Below are 23,905 nucleotides of genomic sequence, written 5' to 3' on the forward strand. Positions count from 1 at the left end.
ACTCAACTGATGTTGTGAATTAAAAACAAGTTTTAATGTTTTTTTATAACTTTTGTTTTTATAACTTTTGGTGGACAACAGGTTTAGAAAAGAATGGAAGGTGCTCTGTGTGTGCTGCCTTTTCAAATATAAGTGGGGAAGTGTTTCCTCATTTCATCACGTGAAATTGCAGGCACACATACAGCAAATTCTGAGAGAAATAAAACAAGAAAGTTATTTAAATGCAAAACCGATTCACAATTCACGCAATTCACATGCGCATATTGAACCGTGGATGTCGTACCGAACGGTTCGATATTATATTGAGAATTGTGACATCCCTAGTGGAGTCCTTTGAAGTTGCATTGAACTGCAATTTGGACCTTCAATCCATTGGCTTCTACTGAAGTATATAGTGATATGGAGACAAATCTTGGAATGTTTTCTTCAAAAACCTTAATTTATTTTCAACTGATAAAAGAAAGACATGAACATCTTGGATAAAATGGGGGTAAGTAAATTGAGTTTGGATTCTGGAAGTGAACCAATCGTTTAAGTTTTAAAGAAACATAACTCAGCTGTCACCATCTTGCATATTAGGGTACCAACTGTAGTTTAAAAAAAATAAAAAATAAAAAATTCTAAGCAGAAGATTTAAGCTTATAATTACTATACACTACTGTCCAAACTGTGAGTTTAATAAGATTATTTTAAAGGGATAGTTCACCCAAAAAAATATCAATTCTGTCATTTATTACTCACCCTCATGTCATTCCAAACCTGTAAGACCTTCGTTCATCTTCAGAACACAAATTGAGATATTTTCGATGAAATCCGAGAGCTTTTTGACCCTTTATAGACAGCAATGCAAGTATCACGTTCAAGGCCCAGAAAGGTAGTAGGGAAGAACATTGTTAAAATAGTCCATGTGACATCAGTGGTTCAGCCTTCATTTTACGAAGCTATGAGAATATCATTTATGCGCAAAGAAAACAAAGGTAACGACTTTAATCCACAATTTCTTCTCCTTTGTGTCAGTCTTTGAATGTGGTAGTTCCGTTTCTGTGTATGCAGGGTCAGAAAGCTCTTTGATTTCATCAAAAAAAAAAAAAAATGAAGATAAACTAAGATCTTACAGGTTTGGAAACGACATGAGGGTGAGTAATTAATGACAGAATTTTGGGAACTATCCCTTTAATGTTTTTGAAAGAAGTCTCTTCTGCTCAGCAAGGCTGTATTTATTTGATCACAAATACAGTAAGTGTGAAACATTAACAATTTAAAATATGTAGGTATACTGTAAAATGGAATTTATTCCTGTGATGCTAATTTTCAGCAGTCATTACTCACATGATCCTTCAGAATTCATTCTTATACGCTCATTTGCTGCAAAAAAACATTTCCTATAATTATCAATCTTAAAAACTGTTGCGTCATATTTTTGTGAAAACTGTGATACTTTTATTCAGGATAAATAAAAGTTCATTGAAGAGCATTTATTTAAAATGTCCTTCCTGTCAATTTTGATCAAATGAATGCACCCTTGCTGAATAAAAGTATTTATTTCCTTCAAGTACCCATTAAAAAGTCTTTCAGCAAATGGAATCGCTTCCTAGGCAGACCCATTTGTTCATGACGCTGACTGACTGTACATTATCCCTCACTTAGCAAATCCATCTTTCCTTCTCTTTCAGCTCTGATTGTCCACGAAGGTCCCTCCGTATTTCGCATCTTTAACCGCTGGCAGGCTGTTAATCAGCAGTGGAAAGTCTTAAACTACGACAAGGTCAAAGACAATGAGGAGCATCAGAAGACCGGTGCCACATTCCGGACCCTCTCTCTGCCGTTGACGCACCGAATGGGGCCGACCGGCACGGAAGGCGAAGCCTCCACCTCCACGTCCTCCCTCATGGCTGCAGCTGCAGCAGCCGCGGCGGGCACCGCAACCCCCACCACAAACTCCGTCCCGTTGGCAGCAGGTGCCACGACAGAGCCGCAGGACTCATCTGAGCCCAGCAATGGGCAGCCCTCGCTGCCAGACCACCACTGTGCTTACAACATCCTTCATCTCCTCAGCCACCACCTGAGGCCCCAGGAGCCACGCGGACAGACCAGCAATAGCAACCGCGAACTGGTCATGAGAGTCACTACAGTGTGAGGCCTAGTTTAAGGGTGAATCTCTGCATGCAACGTATTTAAAAGAAAGAATTCACTGAGGAGAATTAAACAGTGTTACACGACGACCCAGTGCAGTGCTGTCCGGGTTTAAGGCGTTTGTTTTTCTAGTTTTTACAGTATTGAATAAACCAAGGAAGCAAATTCTCTCACGGTGGCTAGAGGAAAGATTACGGCCATAAAGCTTCAATTGCGAGCTAGTGACTAAGGTCAAAGGTCAGTGGAGAGTGTGTGCGTGCGCGTGTGTAATGAGTTTATTCTCAGCTCAAGGCCACAGTCAAAACTGTGACTGTTCCGAAGCACAACCATAACAATGCAATCCAGTTTCTACAACGCAGCCACTGCTGAACTCAAATAGCTCAGAGTGGAGAACAAACGTGTTTATATGTAAAACACGCAACGTCACACTAATTTTACATGTTGTATTTTCAGATCAAATTCTATTATTAATGTCAATACGGCACTTGCGAGAAAAAGCGTGTTTAATTCTGGGTATTGAAGGATCAAACTATAGTGTTTACATTCGCAGGCAGTATGTTTTTTAGCAAAATCAATCCTCTCTGGTTTTGACAGTCTTGTACATCAATAACAGGAAACCACGTTACAGTGGAGACAACTTGCAGCAAACACTTTCAAAAACTACAAAATGTGGCCCAATTTGAGGCAAATTCTTCTTGTTCAACTGACTTATTTTGTTTACATTTGTTAAATTTGTGAGAGAAAAAGGTTGCTACATTAAAAAAGAAAAAAAAAAACAAATCAAACTGGTTTAACTGTTGTATGTGTCTGTTTCTCTTCTGAATAATCTCTGCTGCCACACAGCATTCAATCAAATCATTCATTTCAGTAATGCATTTTACGCATTTCCTTTTCAAGCCTAGGGCTTCAAGCAATCAAGAGCACTTGAAATGTTTACATTAATCCCATTTTTATTATAACACTTAATTTTTTTTTTTTTTTTTCTCAAAACAAATACAGACAGAAAGTGGATCTAAGTGGATCAGTGCTACAAAACAGGAAACAGCACCAGTGCCTCATCCATGCCTGACCACAGCTGTCTGTTAGTTTCTGAGTAATCATATCTGCCTTCTCCTTCTGTTGATGGTCCGCTCATCTGGATTTCTCAATTTTAGAAAGAGATGGAGAAACTGTTTCAACAGTGCACCTGCAGATCTAAGAACTTGATCACAATTTGTTTAATGCATTTGATGACAGAAATGAGGTACAGTTTCTGATGAAACGCTTAATAGATAAGTGATTTGTAGATGAAGAGTGAATAGGCCTATATTATGTTTGAATAATCATTGAGCAGAAAAATCATTCCATAATATAACCTAATAATTAAAAATGAGTTGCAGCAATGCAAAAAATTCACAGCACTTCATCTAAACAATGATAAATGTTCACAGAGAATATAAAGAGAGAAACAGGGAGGGAGTGTCCACAGCTTTCATTGACTGGATTTAACGATGTGTTCAAACTCAGTCGCTGCTGCTGATGTCGAATTGTGGATCCATGTGAAATGAGAAAACCTCCAAAGGAGGACCAAGGCACGAGAGAATGTAAGTGTTTTGACATTTCCCTTACTGGAATCCAGCAAAATTCCAGGGAGATGGATACATTATCATCGTAATGTAAAAAACGGAGGGTAAAATAACAAATGGAGGAATGTTCCATCTATTCTATAGTGTCTTTGTTTGCTCATCCGCAGCGACTGATGATCTTCTCAGAACCTGCAGATGATCTGTTACTCCAGTTCCACCAGTAGATCGCCCTCTCCGACTGTATCTCCAGCTTTACAGTGCACACTCTTCACCTGAACATTAACACACATTATATTAGGAAAGTCCAACCATTCTACATCTGAAAAATGATGTCAATCAAACATAATGGACACAGGAAGCTTCCCAGAGAAACAATGGAAAAAGTCATTTAACAAGAAAGTAATGCTTCCATATTAAGAAAGACAGAAAACACTGCTTAATTAAAATCGCATGAGAAATATAATTTCAACCACCTGAATTTATTTCTGTACAGATCTTCCTTTACAAATGTATACGGGTGATTCTTCCATCAGAGGAACTCTTCTGGCCACTAGAATAATTAAGTAGTTTCTTTCTTTTTTTTTCCCCACTTTCTTTTTCTATCTTTTTCGCTTTCTTTTTTTATTTTTCTTTCTTTGTTCTTTTTTTCTTTTTTCTTTCTTTCTTTTTCTTTTTCGCTTTTTTCTTTTTCTTTCTTTCTTTCTTTCATTCTTTCTTTTATTCATTCTTTTTTTCTTTCTTACTTTCTTTCTGTACACACAAATGCTGCATTATTTTAGTATCACTGAGATACTTTTATAGTTTTTATTAATATTTTTAATTTGTTATATTTCTATATTTTGCATTTCCATTTAAGTTTGTCATTTTTATTCATTTTTTGTCAACAAATTACAATATTTTTTAAAAGAGTCTCTTCTGCTCAAAAAGCCTGCATTTATTTGATCCAAATACAGCAAAAGCAGTACTATTGTGAAATATTTTTACTATTTAAAATAACTGCTTTCTATCTGAATATATTTTAAAACGTAATTTATTCCTATGATTTTGCAGCTGAATTTTTAGCATCATTACTCCAATCACATGATGCTTCAGAAATCATTGTAATATGCAAAGAAACATTTATTATTATTATTATTATTATTATTATTAGTAATAATAATAATAATAATAATTAAAACAGTTGAGTACATTTTTTAGGATTCTTTGATAAATAGAAAGATCGGCATTTATCTGAAATAAAACAACATTATACGCTACTTGGAGTCAATATAATTATTAGACATGAATGCTACTTTTTATAGAAATTAATACTTCTTTTAATACTTTTATTTAGCATGCATTACATTGATCAAAAGTGATGATAAAGACAAGAAGATTTCAATTTTAGATAGATGCTGTTCTTCTGAACTTTCTATACATCAAAGAAACCTAAAAGAAAATTCTCCCCAGCTGTTTTCAACATAATAATAATAAATGTTTTTTTGAGCAGCAAATCAGAATATTAGAATGATTTCTGAAGAATCATATGACTGGAGTAATGATGCTAAAAATTCAGCTTTAAAAATCACAGGAATAAATAACATTTTAAAACATGTTCAAATAGAAAACAGTTATTTTAAATACTAATTTAAATAGTAAATTTGAATAGTTTAACAATATTTCAAAATTTTACTGTTTAATCTATTAAACAGTAAAACAATAATATCTATAAAAAAAAATTGAATAAAAAGAACTGGTAGTGTACTGGTAGTGTACATCACTCAAATGAAGTTAAAATTAGAAATGTCTTGCCAACTAGCTGAAAAAAATATTTTTGTAACACTTTACAATTAAGGTGTTAACATTAGTTAATGTATTAACTAGAATGAACTAACAGTAGATAATATATGTATTACACTATTTATTAATCTTTGTTATTGTTAGTTAATAAAAATACAGTCAGTCATTGTTCACGTTAGTTCACAGTGCATTAACTAATGCTAACAAACACAACTTGTGATTTTAATAATGCATTAGTAAATGCTGAAAATAACAAACTAAGATGAATAAATGCTGTAGAAGTATTACAACTTATACTAAAGTGTTACCAATGTTTCATATGAAATGTTTTTAATGGTTTTAGTTTTAGTTGAATATAACAATCCTGACATGAAGTACAATAAAATATCTCTCCATCCATCAAAAGAACCATAAACACCATAATCTGGTTTTAGCCGTCTTACAAGGAGGGAGAGACTTTTTACAGTAGCTAAGTGGTCTGGTCAGAATACAAGTGTGGATAATGGACCGCGGCCCCTCGCTGTCTCTCTTTCTCTCTCTCTCTCTCTCACCGTAATGTAGCTATGTGGAAGAGTGTGTTCTTTATGTCATATCGATTTATGATGCACAGAGTACTGAGGAGGATTATATATCAACTTATGTATGTGTGTGTGTGTGTGTGAGCTCACCTTGGCTGTCTTTGCTGCGGTCATGCTGTTCTGCATCTTCATAGCTTCGATCACACAGATCTCCTGTCCCTCTGCAACCTTCAGAACACCAATGAACGAATGAAGCACAACAGCTTTTCCACAATAAGTACTTTCTGATAACTTCTTGAAACACATGACTCACGGAATATCTTCCCTCCACATATTTATTATTTCATTGACTCATGCAGGTCTAGTACTTAAACCGCCCTCAGCACAAAGAGCAGGGGAATATTGTAATATCATTTCATAAAGGCACATGCATTAGAAGAGTCATAACAGTTAACAAACGCACAAGGCTCACTGTAACACGAGAGCAAAATCAATAAAAGAAACCTCTGTTTATATCTATCAAACTCTCCATTAGGGAAATGGATTATGGAAATAGGCGAGCACTGAGGAATTGCTGTTTCCCTCCATCCACAAGGACTCATTTCTGTCTGTATCTATACAGAAGTGCCGAAATCAGGTGGTGTGAACGTCACTGCCGAGTGAGTGTGTGGTGGTGACTAATCAGTGTGAGAGCTCTTCATTGCAGTGCTCTTGTGTGTGTGACGTTGCTGAGTGAATGAGATGTTTTACTGGAAGGGTTCAGATGTATTAGCAGGAGCCAGTCGGTCTGTGCATTATATATAAGTCATTAACAAACTGAGTCAGGACACATTCAATTCAAGTTGACAGAAACACACACAGACATTTTGACATACTCAAATGCACTGTCAGCTTTAGAAATGATTTCATCTTAATGTACATCACGTTATTTAAAGGGGTCATCGGATGCTCATTTTCTACAAGTTGATGTGATTCTTTAGGGTCTTAATGAAAAGTCTATAATATACTTTGGTTAAAAATTCTCAATGGTAGTGTAAAAAAAAACAAACACTCTTTTTACCTGGTCAAAATGAGCTGCAAAAACCATCCCATTCTGATGGATTGTTCCTTTAAATGCGAATGAGCTCTGCTCACCCCGCCCCTCTCTACTCTGTGGAGTGACGAGCCTGTTTACTTTAGCTGCATTTAGTCGCTGAACTTGCTAACTAGCACGTTAGTAGTAGTGTTGCTTTTGTCAATGAAAATTATGACTAAATATCATCGTCAATAAACCTTTATCACGACGGAAACGAGACGAAACGCAACGTAAATGCTGGTCATGTGACGATGACTATAATTAAATGTATAATGCAATATTGTTGACAAATAAAAACGAGACTAAATGTGGTTTACAAAATAAAAACTATGCTAAAATGTCTCTTCATTTTCGTTGACCAAAACAAGAAAACGAAATAATGAGGCGGTGTTTGTGAAGTGGTCTTGGGGCGGATGTTGCCATAGTTACAACTGTCAAGGTCAAAATTGTATTTATTAAAAACTAAATAAAACGTAACAGAATTTTTTTTGTGTGTGTAATAATTATTATTCTAGAATTCTCCAGGCAGATTTCACTGGAAATGCCATTTATCCATACGTGTTTAAGTTTTCTGTGTGCTATCTAGTGCTTTATACTCCAGTCCAGTGGATGGCTGAAAAGTGCCATTTTTCTAAACTAACACAAGTTGTACTTACATACCACATTTATTGCTAGTACCAATCTATCCTTTTTCATCTTATTTCTAAGCGACTGGAATTTCAGTACTATCTGACTCTTTTTATGAAATATTTAATGGTCAGCTTCCTTAAAAGTATAATTACTTGCAACATATTACCCAGAGACTTTTAAATAGGGTTGCCTTTGCTTAAAGATTTTTCTGGTTAACTAGTAGTCATTCATTTTAAGCATTAGTCAACTATTAGTCGTATGTTTATTAATAAACCATATATATCATAATAATGAGCCTTTAATTGCGTACACAGCCTAAAAAGTGCTTAAGCACATGAAAAAAAAGCTTGCTACAGCACGTTTTAATAATTTATTGATAAACTAGCACTTTCTTTGTTTTTTCGGCTTAAGAGATGAAGTCGGCGACAATGACTCGTCATCTCCGCAGTACTGGATGTGCCTGTACGCATGTTTCAAACAGATTATGTAATCTGAGAATATTTGTTTTCTATTTTAATTGGTCCATTTAAAGGAAGACATGTCTGTAAGGCAAGTGTACATAGACTTTCGGAGTTTCACGCTCAAGTTCAGAGACCGAGACGGCAGAAAGCGCAGCCTGTTTGCTTTAATTATTTTACAAAAGCACGTTTCACTGTTATTTTGAGTGCACACAAATAAACGTAAAGTCTTTGCAGATTCGAAAGATGTATTACTATTATCTGTATGACCAAAAATGACAGAGTATTTTAAGAGCAAGTGACCGCACTGGTGCCTCTATCTGTCATGCAGTGAGCATAATACTATTCAGCTTCCACACTCCACACAGACACTTCAATAGCGCACATTTTTCTAGGTTAATGTTAGATTGAGTGGCCATGCAAAGTTGATACTACATACATCTTTCAGATGAAAAGTCATATTTGAGATTGACGAATGATAGACAAGCATTTGGATGTCATGTCCGATGTATTACCACATAGACCAGCCATTAACGGCCTGCCTGCACGACTTCGCCACTTCCTGTGTATTTTTTTTTTTTTTTTTGCGACTAAGTGACTATGAAAAATTTGGTCAACCAAGCCTCTTCTTGTCAACTAATGATTAGTCGACTATTAGGGGGCAGCCCTACTTTTAAACAATCCACATTCAATTTGAATCCATGTGTTAAACTGGAAAATGGGGAGAAAAATCGTTCTACTGATTGTGCAGTGTATTTGCAATATTTCCAGTAACTGACTTACATTATCTCCTGGTTTAACGGACACAGCTACCACAGATCCTGGCATGGGAGAGCGGAGGATACTACTGGTGTCTTCTGGAACCTTCTCTGGCATGTGCTTACTGAGAGATGCTGCCAGTTTACTCAGCACCCGCACCTTAAACTGAAAACATGAAACAGAGAGAAAGGGTTAGACAGATATCTTAAATTAAAGAATACTATGAAGATACAAACAACCAAATGAACAACAGACATCCTTAAAAGATTAACATCATACCCATGCACAAACGCATTTCGCCCATTTTTTTTTTTTTTTTTTTGTTTTGCTTGGATTAAGTTTTTTTAGCAGTCTAGTCCACATTATATCTTATTCAGACCAAGATCAATGATAATTCAATAACAGACCTGTAGGCTCATTTAAATGATATCACAGAAGCCTTGAAAGATTGCATATCCAAGAAAATTGTGTAAAATTACTTCCTCGCAGGGCTTTCAGATACTTGTAGATGCTGCAGAACGTACCCATGCATTGTGCCCATGTATATTTAATTGTCTTGCCTTAGCCACCTTTAACTGATTTTTAAAATCTCATACATTTTAGTAAATCCACAGGAGTAATTCATCTTCTTAGGTACTCATTGTAACAGCTGAGTGTTTTATAAACACAACTTTGTTTCCAGACACCCTCATCATCAGCCATTCTTGTGTTTGGAATTGCTAATTTTTAGCAGTTCTTGTAAAAAAGAAATATATATATATATATATATATATATGTATATAAAAACATATATAAAATGTATATTTAGGATTCTTTGTTGAATATACATTTTAAAAGAAAAACATTTATATTTAAAAAAATATTTATTTTTGGTCTTTACTGGCATATTTGATGCTTATCGCTGAATAAAAGTGTTGCATTTCTTTTAAGAAATAAAAAAATATCTTACTGACCCCAATCTTCTAAATGGTATGCCCAATATTTCATTATATTACAGCAAATATTTTACCAGCTTTTTGTTCTTTTTTGAAGGCTCTATTTTTTCCCAATTTTTATGTCACAGCTCACAACAAATTTCTCAGAAATGGTTTGAGAGTGCATGTTACTCATGTGAAACCTCATGGTTTTCTCCAGAGCTTCCTATCTACCCCTTTAGATGGCAGTACAAATCTGTATCCAGTCACATGCTGGGGAGCTAACGGTTTATTTTTCTTTGTGTGTCTCAGACAGATGAAAGGCTCTGTCAGTGCCCAGTCTAATTCAATTAACAGACGAATGAAGCCTGGCCCTCCGCATGGCTCAATGAATGAAAAGTAGTTTTGTCAATTTAATGATTACCAACGCAAACACACACACAACCTCTCTCTCACTCTCACAGTAGCAGCAGCAGCATGCCAAGAGCATCCACCCCCTGCTCTCCATACAGACACTAATGGAGAGCCATTAGCTCATAACAGCCTGCAGAGCAAATGAAGAGCTAATTAATACAGTCACATAAAGAACAGGCCACTGACATTACAGGATGGAGAGATGAGAGGGGTTGTGAGATGGATATTTGATTACAAAAGGGGTCATACCTCCAGGGCCGTTTTCACAGCATCATTTACAGAAGACAAACTAAGCAAAAGCTTCGTAAATTATACAGAAAAAGTTTCTGAAAACTTGTTTCAGCGGTCTGATTGTCTATCCTCAAGATATAGATACCTTTTCACTAGCTCTTTATGAGTGTGTTCATTCTTGGCAGTTTTGACTGGATTCAGATGGACTGTGGTGTGATTGCTTTATTTGAATATGTCTGAATGCTGCCATCTGAACCTTGGTGTGCACCAAACAAGCAGCCACAGACCACTTTTTCCATTTGAACTGAAATACGAATGCAACGTGGACTAAAAACATTCTCTTCTAATCATATGAATATGAGCTATTATAGTTTGGTATAAGCATCAAAACCATTCTTTGCAGACAATTTCTGGCACTGTTTGACACCTTTACATATTTTCTAAGCTCTTCATGAGTTATAAACTCCACCATATGTACACACCAGTGTTAATTTTGACAGGCATTTTTGATTTACTCTTAGTCTTTATCTCGAGATGAAAATGCTTAATAGTCTTAGTCACATTTTAGTCATTTGAGTCTTTCATAGTTTTAGTCTAGTTTTAGTCGACGAAAAGTCATTACATTTTTGTCAACTTTTAGTTGTTACTTTTAGCCAAAACGCAATTACCAACATTTATTTTAGTAGCTATTTTATAGTACTCAATCAGAAATAGTCATTAATTCTTCTCTCTTTATACCAAACCTATTAAGCTTATGAGAATTTTGAATAAAGGATTAAATTTAGAAATACATTATGTTAATAAACTGAAACTGGAATAAATTATGACAATTTTCATTTCTGGGTAAAGATACAAATTAAATTCATTTTTCAGATACAGTAGATTTAATTAACATGTATACATTTATTTAACATCTTTTTGGTTAACATTAATGACACAGAGGTATTTCATTAGGAATGCTGTCCCTTTAATACGGAAGGCATGCATGTAATACTGACACATTCAGTTTTCACCCACCTGTTTACGTTCACTTAAGCCATAACTGACTGTATTTATGTGAGATACTCAACACGATGGACATTTGGAGAACTGAGAACCGATCATGCGCTGTATGAAAACTGAAGAATGGAATGTGTGCCAGAGAGAGCGCTATCAGCGCTGTTCCGCCTATCCTGCCTTCACTAACTTGTTAAAGGGGTCATCGGATGGCCATTTTCTTTAGGGTCTTAATGAAAAGTCTCTAATACACTTTGATTAAAAATTCTCAATGGTTTTGTAAGACAACACCCTTTTTACCTTGTCAAAATGAGCTCTGCAAAAATCATCTAATTCTAAGGGGTTGTTCCTTTAAATGCAAATGAGCTCTGCTCGCCCCGCCCCTCTCTTCTCTCTGTGGAATGACGGTCTTGTTTACTTTAGCCGCATTTAGCCGCATTTAGCCGCGTTTAGCCGCTAAACTTCCTAACTACCACGTTATAAGGAAAGGCGATCACAAAGATTCATAAAAAAACGCTTATACACACTTCTGCTGTAAGTAAAGCTGGATCACGAATGATTCACGCGAACATAGATGGATATATGTAGATCGGGAGGCGCATTCCCTTCACAAACAAACATAATCCACTGCATCTTCAGCGGCTCAGATGTCAGGAGTAAATGACGACCACTATGTTCATTATTACATCCAGCAACACCTCAATCGCTCAATCGAAGATATTCTTGTCTAACTTACATCCCTGCTCTGGCATGGAAACATGGAAAGTTACTGGACTGTGACAGCTGGTCTAAGGTAAGAGCTCATGTCAATCAACTATTGTGGGAGTGGCCTCTGTCGGTGTGACAGCACACCGACAGGCATCTGAGAACGGCTCGATTTGAAAAAGGGGATATTACTTTTATAGATTAATTAAAAACCACTGCATGGATTTTTATCAGTATAGCGTAGATTTGTACATACACTGCCAACACACATTAATGTTCAAACAACATGAAAAAGTGAACTTAGCATCCGATGACCCCTTTAATAGACAACAAATTGTGACTTCCGGAAAAAACAAGACGTCTGGTCACTCTATCGCTAACCCTTCGGGTGTTGAGGCCATTGTTTCAAATTGCAAGTTCGTGTTTTGGTAGCCAGCTGTTTGCGGCTGTCATACTGAGACTAGATACATCCCTTATGATCCAATGACAGGGATGCACATTTTGAAAGACAAGAGAGTTAACTTAGCCTATAGGATGTATTTTGAATGTCCCATAGTCCCCAAATAACATTCTAGTCCCAACTCGTCTTAACGAAGACGCGGCATAAATTTCGTCAGTTTTTATCATCAGATATTAGTTTTAGCTCATCAACTTCTCATCTTAGTCACAGAAAAAAGGTTCGTTAACGAATATTTTTCGACGTTGTCTTGATGAAATTTAACACTGGTACACACATCCAGCAAGCACATTTAGCCAAGCACACAGCCTTGTTTTGGATGTACTGTAAGTTTTGACGCAAAATTTTCCTCATAAAAGCTGTTGTGTCAGGTTCTGACTGTATCCTTGTGCTTTTATTTGTGTCTTTATGTTCCATGTTAAAGGATTTTAATCTCCAGTTGAAACAAAATTAAGTTTTTTGTGGAAAACATTCCAGGATTTTTTTCTCCACATAATGGTTTGAAGGTCCAAACTGCAGTTTGAAAGCAGCTTCAAATGGCTCTATAAAGGTCTTGTCTAGGGAAACGATCATAATATATATATGTATTACTTTTTAACCACAAATGCTGGTCTTGCACTAGTTCTCCAATTATCACGCATTACGTAATCACATTGGAAAGGTCCTGCCGGTTAGCTCTTTGTCTGTGTACTTTGGTTCAAAAATGTAGGGTAGCGTAGGGTAGGGTATCTCATTTTCTCCTGCTTTCTCCTCCAACTTCAAAATCATCCAACATTTTCATTTTACCTCTTTTATTAAAGGGGGTTTGCACGTTCACTTTGTAAACACTGGTCAGTACTTCCGCCTGCGTCATACATGACCTTTTCATAATGACTATGTAATGCGTGAGGTCAAGCTAGTGCAAGACGGGCATTTGTGGTTAAAAAGTATATACATTTTATTTATAGTGATTGTTTCGCTAGATAAGACTCTCAGTTGGGATTGTGTAGACCCCTCAAAGCTGCATTGAAACTTGGAGCACATTGGAACACTCCCATTTAAGTCCACTATATGGAGAAAAAAATGGATCAATTTCTGTTTCGGTCCAGAAAAAAAGGACCAAGAGACCCAAACAACAAGTGTAAACAAGCCCTACAAGTTTCTCACCCTCAGTGGCACTTCCTACCCAGCATGTCATTGTGAAGACCCCCTTGTATATTAGGGATGATGTCATTTCTGCGCTATATTTGGCAGAAAGGAAAAGGTGGCTCACTCATTAATCACTGGATAGCTCTCTGAAGGGAATATGTCTGCTTTCCAGGAATTCAACCAAGGAAGCCTTACATCACTGTGCTAAACTCAGGTCACACGCGGTAATGAAGGGTGATGGTTCTGTGACCGGGGTCAAATCACTAAATCTCTGGGAAACAAGGTGAAGTCATAACTGAAAACTGATGCCAACATGTGCTTAGGAGAAGTACCACAACATAGTTGGGTACTTGAATTTAAAGTAAAGACTAACACCTAATTTTCCATTATTTATCATTACAGATTACCAATCAATAACATTATAACTTCGAATCAGTTCGATTTTTTTATATTTTGATTTTCTATGCTCACCAAGGCAGTAAAAAAAAAAAAATACAGATCTTTTTTTTTTTTTTTTTAACCCAAATGCTTGGTTCAGCTTCTTAGGTCATTTTATTGGGTTATTAAATATTGGGTTATTTTTTTCTACCCAACCGCTGAGTTGAGCCTGTCTCTGACGAAATAACCCAGCTGCTGAGATACAGTCAGAGGTGGGCTGTTTGCATCCTTTACAGGAGAGCCAATTTGATGCACTCCTCCAGCGAAATAAAGGCCTGTATACATTTGATTTAATTTATAAAGTGTTTAGTGTGCTGTATATTATATTATTTTACACAATGCAAGATACAAGGACAAGATGTCAGTCAGCTGCGTCAGCAGTGGTCGTTTTGCATGATGGAAACGCCTTGCTACTTTTAAATGTAAAATTAAAAAAAAGCCTGTTAAACGAGTTTAAATAATGTAATATTGCAAACTATGCTGTATTCACCCCCAAAAATTTAATTTGTCTTATATTTTTGTCCATTGGTGTTCTTGCTTAATAATAAATGTTAATCTTTTGATTATTGTGGTTGCCTGGTAATTTTTTAAATCACCAGCAATATAATAATTTTTAAACAATTGTTGACTTAAAACAACCCAGCATGTTGGGTAAAAACATTTAACCCAGCAAGCTGTATCAAAATAACCCATCATGTGTTCTGTCCAACATTTACCCAGCACTGGGTTGCCAAATAACCCAAGTTGGGTTCTTTTTAACCCAGCATTTTTTAGAGTGCTGGAATATTGTGAAATATTGTTTAGCAATTATTATTAATAATCATTTTATATTGTAATATATAATATAAAATGTAATTTATTCCTGTGATGCAAAGCTGAATTTTCAGCATCATTACTCCAGTGTTCAGTGTCACAGGATCCTTTAGAAATCATTGTAACATGCTGACTTGTTGCTCATGAAAAATGTTTTATTATCAACGCTGAAAACAGTTGTGCTGCTTCCTATTTAGTGGTAACCATTCAAAAAAAATGTTTCATTACTGCAAAAAACTGTTACATAATCCTTAAGAAATCATTCTAATCTACTGAACTGGAGTTTGAGACAGATTCTTATTATCAGCACAGTTGAACATAGTTGCGCTGCATAATGATGTGTGGAGACTGCAATTTTTTCAGCTGCTAAAGTGTGCTAAAGTCCTTGTACACTTGTGAATCAAATTTTGATTTTAAAAATGTGCAAAAAGAAGCATTTATTTAGAAACTCATCAGTCCATACTCTAAACTAGGGCTATTCCAAGTACAATCTGCAACAGTGAAAACAAGACGCAGGTGAATTGCAGTTTGAAGTATTCATCTGCAAGGTTCGCAATGTTACCAGCCAATAAAATCTATGGAAAGGGCTGCAGAAAGCATGGAATATTTTAATAACCGACTGCTAGAATGCACAAGGTCTGCACAGCTGTCACATGGAGATTTTCTACACACTAAGGAAATGTAAAGCGAACTGTCATAAAATTATGCTCCATTCTAGAGCAAAGGGTTGTGGGTGATATTAGCCCATAGCGCATGCAAATATGCATATGTCAAAAATCTACCGGAAACGTTGGCACCACAGAATTTTCAATAGAGGACACACTAACCTCAATCTCGCATGACATTTAAGATGGACAATATGAAAAACTGGGATGCAAACTATAAAGTAAAAATCACATTTTGATTATTTTTAATGCTGATAAAGGAACTGTACTGTTTCTGGTACTCACTAATGACTTTTTACTAGGTTAGGCACTACTAATGGCTACTAATGATCTCACAGTATTTCAGAGCGCCTGAGAAGAAACATCTATATTACTTTTCTTACAGGAGGAAACTCCGAAAACTGTTAAACTCTGGTTTCTGCTGGACCTGACAGAGAAACAGTCAAGCGCTGATGGCCACAGCCTCACTGACCTGTTAACACAGAATGAACGGAAGGCATCCTATAATAGCCGTGACCCCGGGGAAACTTTGAAACAAACCCCCTCAGAAGATCTTTGAAGCAGAGACCCCCCATGAAGCACACGCGTGTGCAGTCTGGAAGCCGGCATTTCCTCTTCTTTTGCAAAGTTACTGTGTTTTTAACCCTGTTTGTTTGTTTAAGCTGGCGAAACGTTGACGCTGATTGTTTAGGTGGCTTTGAGTAAACAAAGACGGGGCGGCTTGGGTTGATTTGTAGTCGGGTTGAGACACCTGTGCGTTGCTTTGACCACACTGAGTGTGAGTCTGTGTGTTTGCGTGTTTGGCAGATCGACTGGAGTGTAAAGACAGGATACACAACCCTGTGAGTGACATTATATAGCATATATCACCCAGCATGAGGTACACAGGAAAAACACCTTAGAGTGCTCATGAACAGACACAAACATGTAGTCATAAGACACGTTCACAACAGAAACAGTAACTATAGCCAGGGCCTAATATTAACACTTGCCAAGCACCAAATGCTAGTAATATCAGCATTGGTGAGTGTCCTGCCAAAACAAAACTATATGGTTTAACACCTGAAAACAAAGAAAAAGCAACTACAAATATTAGTATTGCAACTGTACTGTTGTTATTTAAAATAATAACAATTATTATTATTATTATTATTATTATTATTATTATTATTATTACATACACTACCAGTCAAAAGTTTTTAATGTTTTTTAAAGAAGTCTCGTCTTCTCACTAAGCCTGCATTTATTTGATCTAAAGTACAGCAAAAACTGCACAATTTTGAAATATTTTTTTACCATTTAAAAAAACTGCTTTCTATTTAAATACATTTCAAAATATAATTTATTCCTGTGATCAAATCTGAATTTTTAGCATCATTAATTCAGTGATATGCTGATTACTTTAGTGATTTGCTTATTATTATTATTATTATTAATCGTCTATGATTTCTGAAGTATCATGTGACACTGAAGACTGTAGTAATGATGCTGAAAATGTAGCTTTGATCACAAAACATCCAAATAGAAAGCAGTTTTTTAATTAGTAAAAGATATTTCACATTATTACTGCTTTTGGCTTATTTTGAATCAAATGTTAAAAAACATTTTGACTGGTAGTGTAAATTAAAATGACTGTTATGAAATACTTTACAAAATAAAATTATGAAAGTGATTCCAATGTTATTGTTTCTCTGTGTCATTATCATTATAACTGCAGTGTAGACTTCACTATTCCCACTGAATTTAAAGATTTTTAAAATGGTATACTTTTATTATGGTTATTGTCCTTGGTGTGGCTTCAATCATTATCGTACGGTTCAAAGAGCAGCTACTGAACAATTCACATAAGCAAAACTTGAGGATGAACTACAGACATAACTAACAGAAACATTTAAGACTAGAACAGTCTATGAATAAATTCATATTAGTAGTAGTTCTCAACTAATGGTTCACAAATATAAAAAAATAGTTTTTGACAAGGTCTTATAATACAAATAAAATAATATAATGACAAATGGCTTGGATAGAAAAATAAACATGCTTTAACTTTTAAAAGAGGGAGGTTTTGCTCAACATAGGCTAAAAAGTTTTTTTTTCATCTAAGGTTGTTTGCTCAGTCAAACTCTGCAAAATTTTGGCATAGATTTGGCATGCTCATCCTTCAAAAAACTGACCCTCATCCTTTATTTATTGAAATACATGAACAAAAGTGTGCAAGATGAAAGAAAATATGACCATGACTGTATTTACGTGCACATTTACTGTTACATGTATTTACTGTTAATTTACAACGAAGATGATCATTTGTGCTGTGGACAATCTTTGCCTAATAAAATAATACATAAGCTAATAAAATATTCCAATGTTATACCACTGATATATAGTTCATGCCACAATGAGGTGCTTGTTTAAAGACTTACTGAAGTACCCAGATACTGCAGGGTGATTTCTCCAGCTGCTGTCCGCGAGAGGCACTGCATTCAGAGACAAAAAAGTAAAACATAATGTGAGATAATATATACTGTCAGGGGCTTATACCACAGCCATGGTGAATTCTTTATTCTGATTTGCCAACATGTTTGCGTATTGATTCATTTTATGAAACTTGCTGACCTAATTACTGCCGCATATAGGTGCTAATACAGGACAGTCCATTAGAGGTCATGGGCGGAGCTTGAGCACTATGACATCATACTGCTCAGAAAATCAAAAGGCTTAATAATTGAAACTGTTTAGGTTTTTTGGGGATTACGGCTGAAAAACATTAAAATTCGCCACAAGGCCACAAGAGAGCGCATCGAGCAAAATATTACTAAAGCATATTTATTCAAAGCAATAACACAACATGGCTATATGTGAAAAAAAGTGCGTAATGTTTAAAATGATTTCTATAAATCAATTATAATTAAGTTGCTTAAACAACTAAAAACAAAACAGCTTCATGTACACTGCCCTCCAAAAGTTTGGAAACGCCCTAGAAAAGTGGGGCTTTGGACAATATTGGCATGAATCCTTTTTAATTTGTGATAATTTTGCACTGAAAAGGGACAACACAAACGAAAACATATTTTATTACACAAACCTTTTGTACATAGAAAAAAATAAATTTTTCGATTCATCAAAATATCCACCATTAGCAGCTATTACAGCTCTGCATAATCTGGGCCTAAATTCACTGTACTCTAAACTTAATTGGCAATCAATTGTTAAAGCTATTAAGGTGTGCTGACCCAAAAATCTTTTAAAAACCTGGGCCAAGTTTAAACCAGTAACCAAGCATCACAGCTGGCAAAGGGGCATGTCTGACTTTGACATGTATATATTTCCATTATTATGTAATCAAAATGAAAATTATTATTGCTGGTCTTCAATGATAATGTCAAGTTACTTTAATTTATTTGCACCAAAAAATGATAAGGAATTATGCTGATATCGTCCAAAACCACACTTTGCCAGGGGTGTTTCTAAAATTTTGGAGGGCAGTGTATGCATGTATCAGTTTAATACAAAGGACCGAAAGCCAAATCACACAGAGTACTTTTTTTTTTTTTAAAACATGAGATGCAGTGGGATGGAGGAAAAAATGCACCATAAAGTCTCAAGATATGTTTTTTCATAAACATGCATCTCAAGTGCAACGGCGATAGATGTCCCTCTAAAAAAAAGTTTCAGTTTTGACGTAAACAAGACGCCGCATTGATGTTCTCTTTTTCCGCAATATTTTTAATGAACAACGCAGCAGCGCCACATGTAGTGGCTTTAACTGGATAGGCTAATAAAAACAAAGTCTTTTTTTCATATTGCTGCTGTCTCGCATTTTCTTGAAGGTGGTTATTTTAAAGAAATAATTTTAAATATTATTCAAAAAAATACTTGATTTTGATTTCAATTAAAGAAAGTGATCACATAGTGATATAACCAACTGTTGCCACGGAAGCTGGTCAATTAAAAAAATAAATTAATTAAAAAAAAAAAAAAAAAGTTGACCAATCAGAATCAAATACTTTAAAGAGCTGCATAATAAGCTGAATAATTGACTCTGGATCAGAGGTGAGGGCAGTTATCTCCAAGCTGATAGATGTTTTAGGGTGGACTTCTGTCCAGTAATATTATGGGTTTATCCAATAAATGAAGTCAAATATGAGACATGTGAAAAAAAATATATATAAAAATAACTTGCATAACTTCACAGTTGAAGAAATAATGATATAAAAAAAGACATGAAATCCCATGTAGGGACTCAAAATGCTCCATCTTTTTGGACATGTACAAGAGCCATTCAAACGAACCAATTAACCAGAATAAATCAAGCTTTCCAAAGCTACATCAGGGTTTCTGCAGGTTTTATGAGGGTAAATTTAAGACTTTAAGACCTTTTTAAAACCAACTAAAGAAAATTGAAGGGAAAACAGCAATATGTTCTCTAAGTACAGCTCGAGTTTTACTTTTAATTTTAAATTAGCAGCAATTCAGCGTCTAGCAATTGTTTGTTTTTAGTTCGTTTCAGTTTTCCCTCTTTTCCTCGCTTTCCTTCGGTAAAAGCGCTGTGCACATTTTACTTTCACTTTCAAATTAGCTGCAATTCGGCGTCACGCCGTTGTTTGATTTTAGTTTGTTTGAGTTTTCCTTTTTTCCTTCGGGTTTTAATTAGCTTGTAAAAGCGTTGTGCGCATTTTACTTTCACTTTCAAAATTAGCGGAATTAACTTTTATTAATAAAACAAATAAAAATACACTATTATATGCCTAATATAAAATAATAACTTACACAAAGTTTAAATAGGTATGCAAAACTGAAAATCAGTAAACACTGTATAACCAAATAAATCAGAAACGCAGAGTACACAGTTTAAATAAATAAAAATCAGAAAACACTGTGGAACCAAATACATTTGAAATTTCCACTATCACCTAAATGGCAGAAGTCAACAGGCTTTTCAAAATCCAAAATATTTTTAAAACTCGTCCGCCAAGGAGGCACCTCTCTCTTCTTGTCAGTCAGCTCGACTCTCTTCAGATGATAAATGAAATCTGATCTGTGATGCGACTGTTGTTTGCCACACTGCATTTAGCAGCCACGTTCAGTTGTAATTGTATTGTCTGTTCTCTAACTGAACTAAATTATTTTTATTACTATAAAAAAAAATCAAAACGACCCGTTCTTCTTCGGGTGACTGACAGATGATGCATATTGTTTAATGAATATTGAGCGACCTAAGCCATGTAGCACAGAAATTACGCTTTCGCTTCACTTTAAAATGAAACGCATAAGGAAACAATTCCTCACGAAAATGAATGGCATGATCATATGAATTTAAGACTTGCTGTTCTGATTTAAGACCTTTTCAAGACCTTAATTCACGGAAAAGCGATTTAAGACTTTTTAAGACTTTTTTTAATACCCGCGGAAACCCTGTACATGGGTAGGACAAACTAATTCAGTAAAATGAATCAGACTTTCCTACATATGACATAGAAGCCTATTTAGAACAAGACAATTCACTAGAATCAATCAAACTTTCTAAAGCTACATATGACATTGTCATACATATGAGTCCATTCTCTTGGCAGTAAAGTAATGTGACATTAACCAGCAATCTTTATGATAACACAATAATAATTCCGAACACTGCATTCATAAAAACAGCACTTGCAAATCAGTGGATCGGCAAAATACAATTATTACGTATTTGTAAAAATACACTTTCCCAACTATATATACACAACAGATGTGGCTAATTTGCTGTTTTATTTCCACACCATTAGTATATTCTGTCCGTTTTGATTGATTGAGTGGACTGGTCAGCTATCTGGGTGGGCTAGAACCACGCTGCCCCTTATTTGGCCTCCGGACGGTTGGATTGATTGGACAGTTGCAAATATTGCACCTCAGGTGCATTACTTCTCAATAATTCTTTAAAACTTTTCAATATTTAGTCAGTTATTCTCTACACATGCATGCGTATGTTTGCAAACCTGGAGAGTCCTCTGTTTGCCGTTGACAGTGATGGGCAGCAATGCTGATGCCAAGTTCCAGTCTCCAGACACTTCAACCTTCTCTCCATCTATCTCCACCTAAAGCAACAAACACACACACAATAGGAGTTAGACGGAGAACAACGAAAGTCCATGTTATAATTGAGTTAATCTGTGTGTGTGAGAGAGAGGAAAAAGCCTGAGCTGATCTGTGTGAAAGAAACCGTGAGACAAAGAAATCAAATGTAAGTTTCTGAACCCATGTAAGGTCAGTCTGTAGTTTCTTCACCCAAATCCACCTGATGCCTGTTAGGGGAGGTGGGGGGGTTTCATGTTAGTCTTTCCTTTAAACCAGTGTCTCTGGTCAAACTAATTACCCTCAGCCCTCAAACACTTGTCTAAACAACCGTTCCGAATAATCAGTTACATTCCCAAAGCATGCTGGGACACTAGAACCTCCAGGGCCCTCTCTGGAGCAGGGGGTCCAGTTTGATGTGCAGTTCTGGGAGAGAAACACACATCCAGCCCTCAGCTGTAAGAGAGAGAGAGAGAGGGGTCCACAGAGATCAGGTGAGGCCCCTGAACCCCCGAGGCTCCTTTTATCCCCGACTGAAGGGCCACAGGTGTCTAAACACACAGTTAGTGAGTGACGTCTTAGGGAAAGTGTGAGAGCTGCTGCTCTGTGAGGGTCTTTCAGTAACAGAAGAGGAAGACACACAGATCCTAAAGTGATTTAGACTTTAGAGTCGAGGGATTGATTTCAACACAAATACCACCACAAAGAACATGGGCGTTAGCAAGGGAGCAAAAGTGCACACTGGGAATACTTTAACAGAAGCAGAGAACATACCTTCTCATAGACATCAACTGTATAAGCAGGCTGGACAACATTAGCTAAAATTGTGTGAAATCTGACATTTTTACTTATGGGAATTACAAAAGTATGTAAGTCAACCAACTGAGCCTCAGGAATCAAAATGAAATGAAATGAAATGAAATGAAATGAAATAAAATAAAGTGGTTTGGAGAATGGGAGAACGGACGGACGGAGAGAAATAAAAAATAAATAAAGCTGGAAAGACCACTCAAAATAAAGAGCAATTAAATAAAATTTAATTACAATAAGTAGAATTTAATAAAGATATATATATATAAATATATATATATATATATACACACATCTACTTTTGAATGGTCATAATAGAAAAACTGGGTCCAGATGGTGTACTTACTGTGTACTGTGTGGAACCTGTCTAAGCTAACAAAGCTTGATCCATAATTTAGGACAATGATGTAAATAAGACATGGAAATTATTTTATTATTTTTAGGCTTTGACAGGAATGACAGGAAATTATTGGAGAGAGAGAAAAGTAATAGGATCTGGACACACTAATTGTCAGAACTCACATGGTCACCACATAAGCTCCTTCTGAGATGTTACAGATGATGTATTATTCTGAACAATTTCACCCACCGTATAGTTGTTTCCAGACCGAGACACACCCAGCATTTGAACACCTTTATCAAGTTCCACACACAACTCCCACTGTCTGCTCTCTGCAGGAACAACGGACACCCTGGAACACACACACATACACAGACACAGAATGTTTATCATTACTCATAACAGGCGCTTCAAATATACTGTCTTTCTCTCCAACTCAGAAATTTCAGCTATAAAGTTTCTTTCCTCTACAGATGAATTAATCCCCAACCCGCACACACAAACTGCATGGTCACCGGCTGTTTGACTGACAGCTAGGAGACCTAAAGTAAATGCATTAGGAGGAATGCAGTGTTTTTCCACTGTGGTGGGCTGCATTCACTACAAAGAGAAAGCCCACCCCCCACCAATAACTTTTGGAACACATAAAAAAAGAGAAAAGAAAGAGACAGTGAAGGAGGAAACCGAAGAGATGTTTAGACAGATGGCCTCTCTGCATCTTTTTTCAAGTGTAAATTGGCCTTTTCCAGATGAAGAATAATTACGACTGGCTGGGTTTCACTGGCCAAGTCTGAGAAATACATTGACAACCAATTAATTTACTATTAAAAGATGGTTTTACATTAAATACAACTTCTGTTTTAAAGCTGTTTGATAGCTGCATGTATTAAATGTTTATTCACAGTGCTGTACGCTTGCCTGCTGGGCTTCAATTATAAGCAGATTACTGCCAAGCGCATTTCCTGTTTGTTTTTACATTACGAGGTTATTGTCTGAACCTTGTATTTAACCTGGTATATTTTATTA

At 35.9% G+C, this 23,905-nt stretch overlaps 2 protein-coding genes across 2 annotated transcripts in view; one reads left to right on the forward strand and one right to left on the reverse strand.

Moving 5' to 3' along the window:
• marchf4a (membrane-associated ring finger (C3HC4) 4a) overlaps positions 1-2,903 on the forward strand; it is a 60,142-nt gene extending 57,239 nt beyond the window's left edge. Inside the window, exon 4 of the mRNA XM_051111849.1 lies at positions 1,674-2,903. Coding sequence (XP_050967806.1) covers positions 1,674-2,137 — 464 coding nt within the window. The 3' untranslated portion in view covers positions 2,138-2,903. The remainder of the gene's footprint in view (positions 1-1,673) is intronic.
• A 338-nt stretch (positions 2,904-3,241) lies between these two features.
• pcca (propionyl-CoA carboxylase subunit alpha) overlaps positions 3,242-23,905 on the reverse strand; it is a 58,351-nt gene continuing 37,687 nt past the window's right edge. Inside the window, exons 18-23 of the mRNA XM_051111837.1 lie at positions 23,129-23,231; positions 21,654-21,752; positions 18,099-18,152; positions 8,942-9,082; positions 6,146-6,223; positions 3,242-3,970 (exon numbers count right to left, since the gene is read on the reverse strand). Coding sequence (XP_050967794.1) covers positions 3,902-3,970; positions 6,146-6,223; positions 8,942-9,082; positions 18,099-18,152; positions 21,654-21,752; positions 23,129-23,231 — 544 coding nt within the window. The 3' untranslated portion in view covers positions 3,242-3,901. The remainder of the gene's footprint in view (positions 3,971-6,145; positions 6,224-8,941; positions 9,083-18,098; positions 18,153-21,653; positions 21,753-23,128; positions 23,232-23,905) is intronic.

The sequence above is a fragment of the Labeo rohita genome, chromosome 1, assembly GCF_022985175.1.
Source record: "Labeo rohita strain BAU-BD-2019 chromosome 1, IGBB_LRoh.1.0, whole genome shotgun sequence".
Taxonomy (NCBI): domain Eukaryota; kingdom Metazoa; phylum Chordata; class Actinopteri; order Cypriniformes; family Cyprinidae; genus Labeo; species Labeo rohita.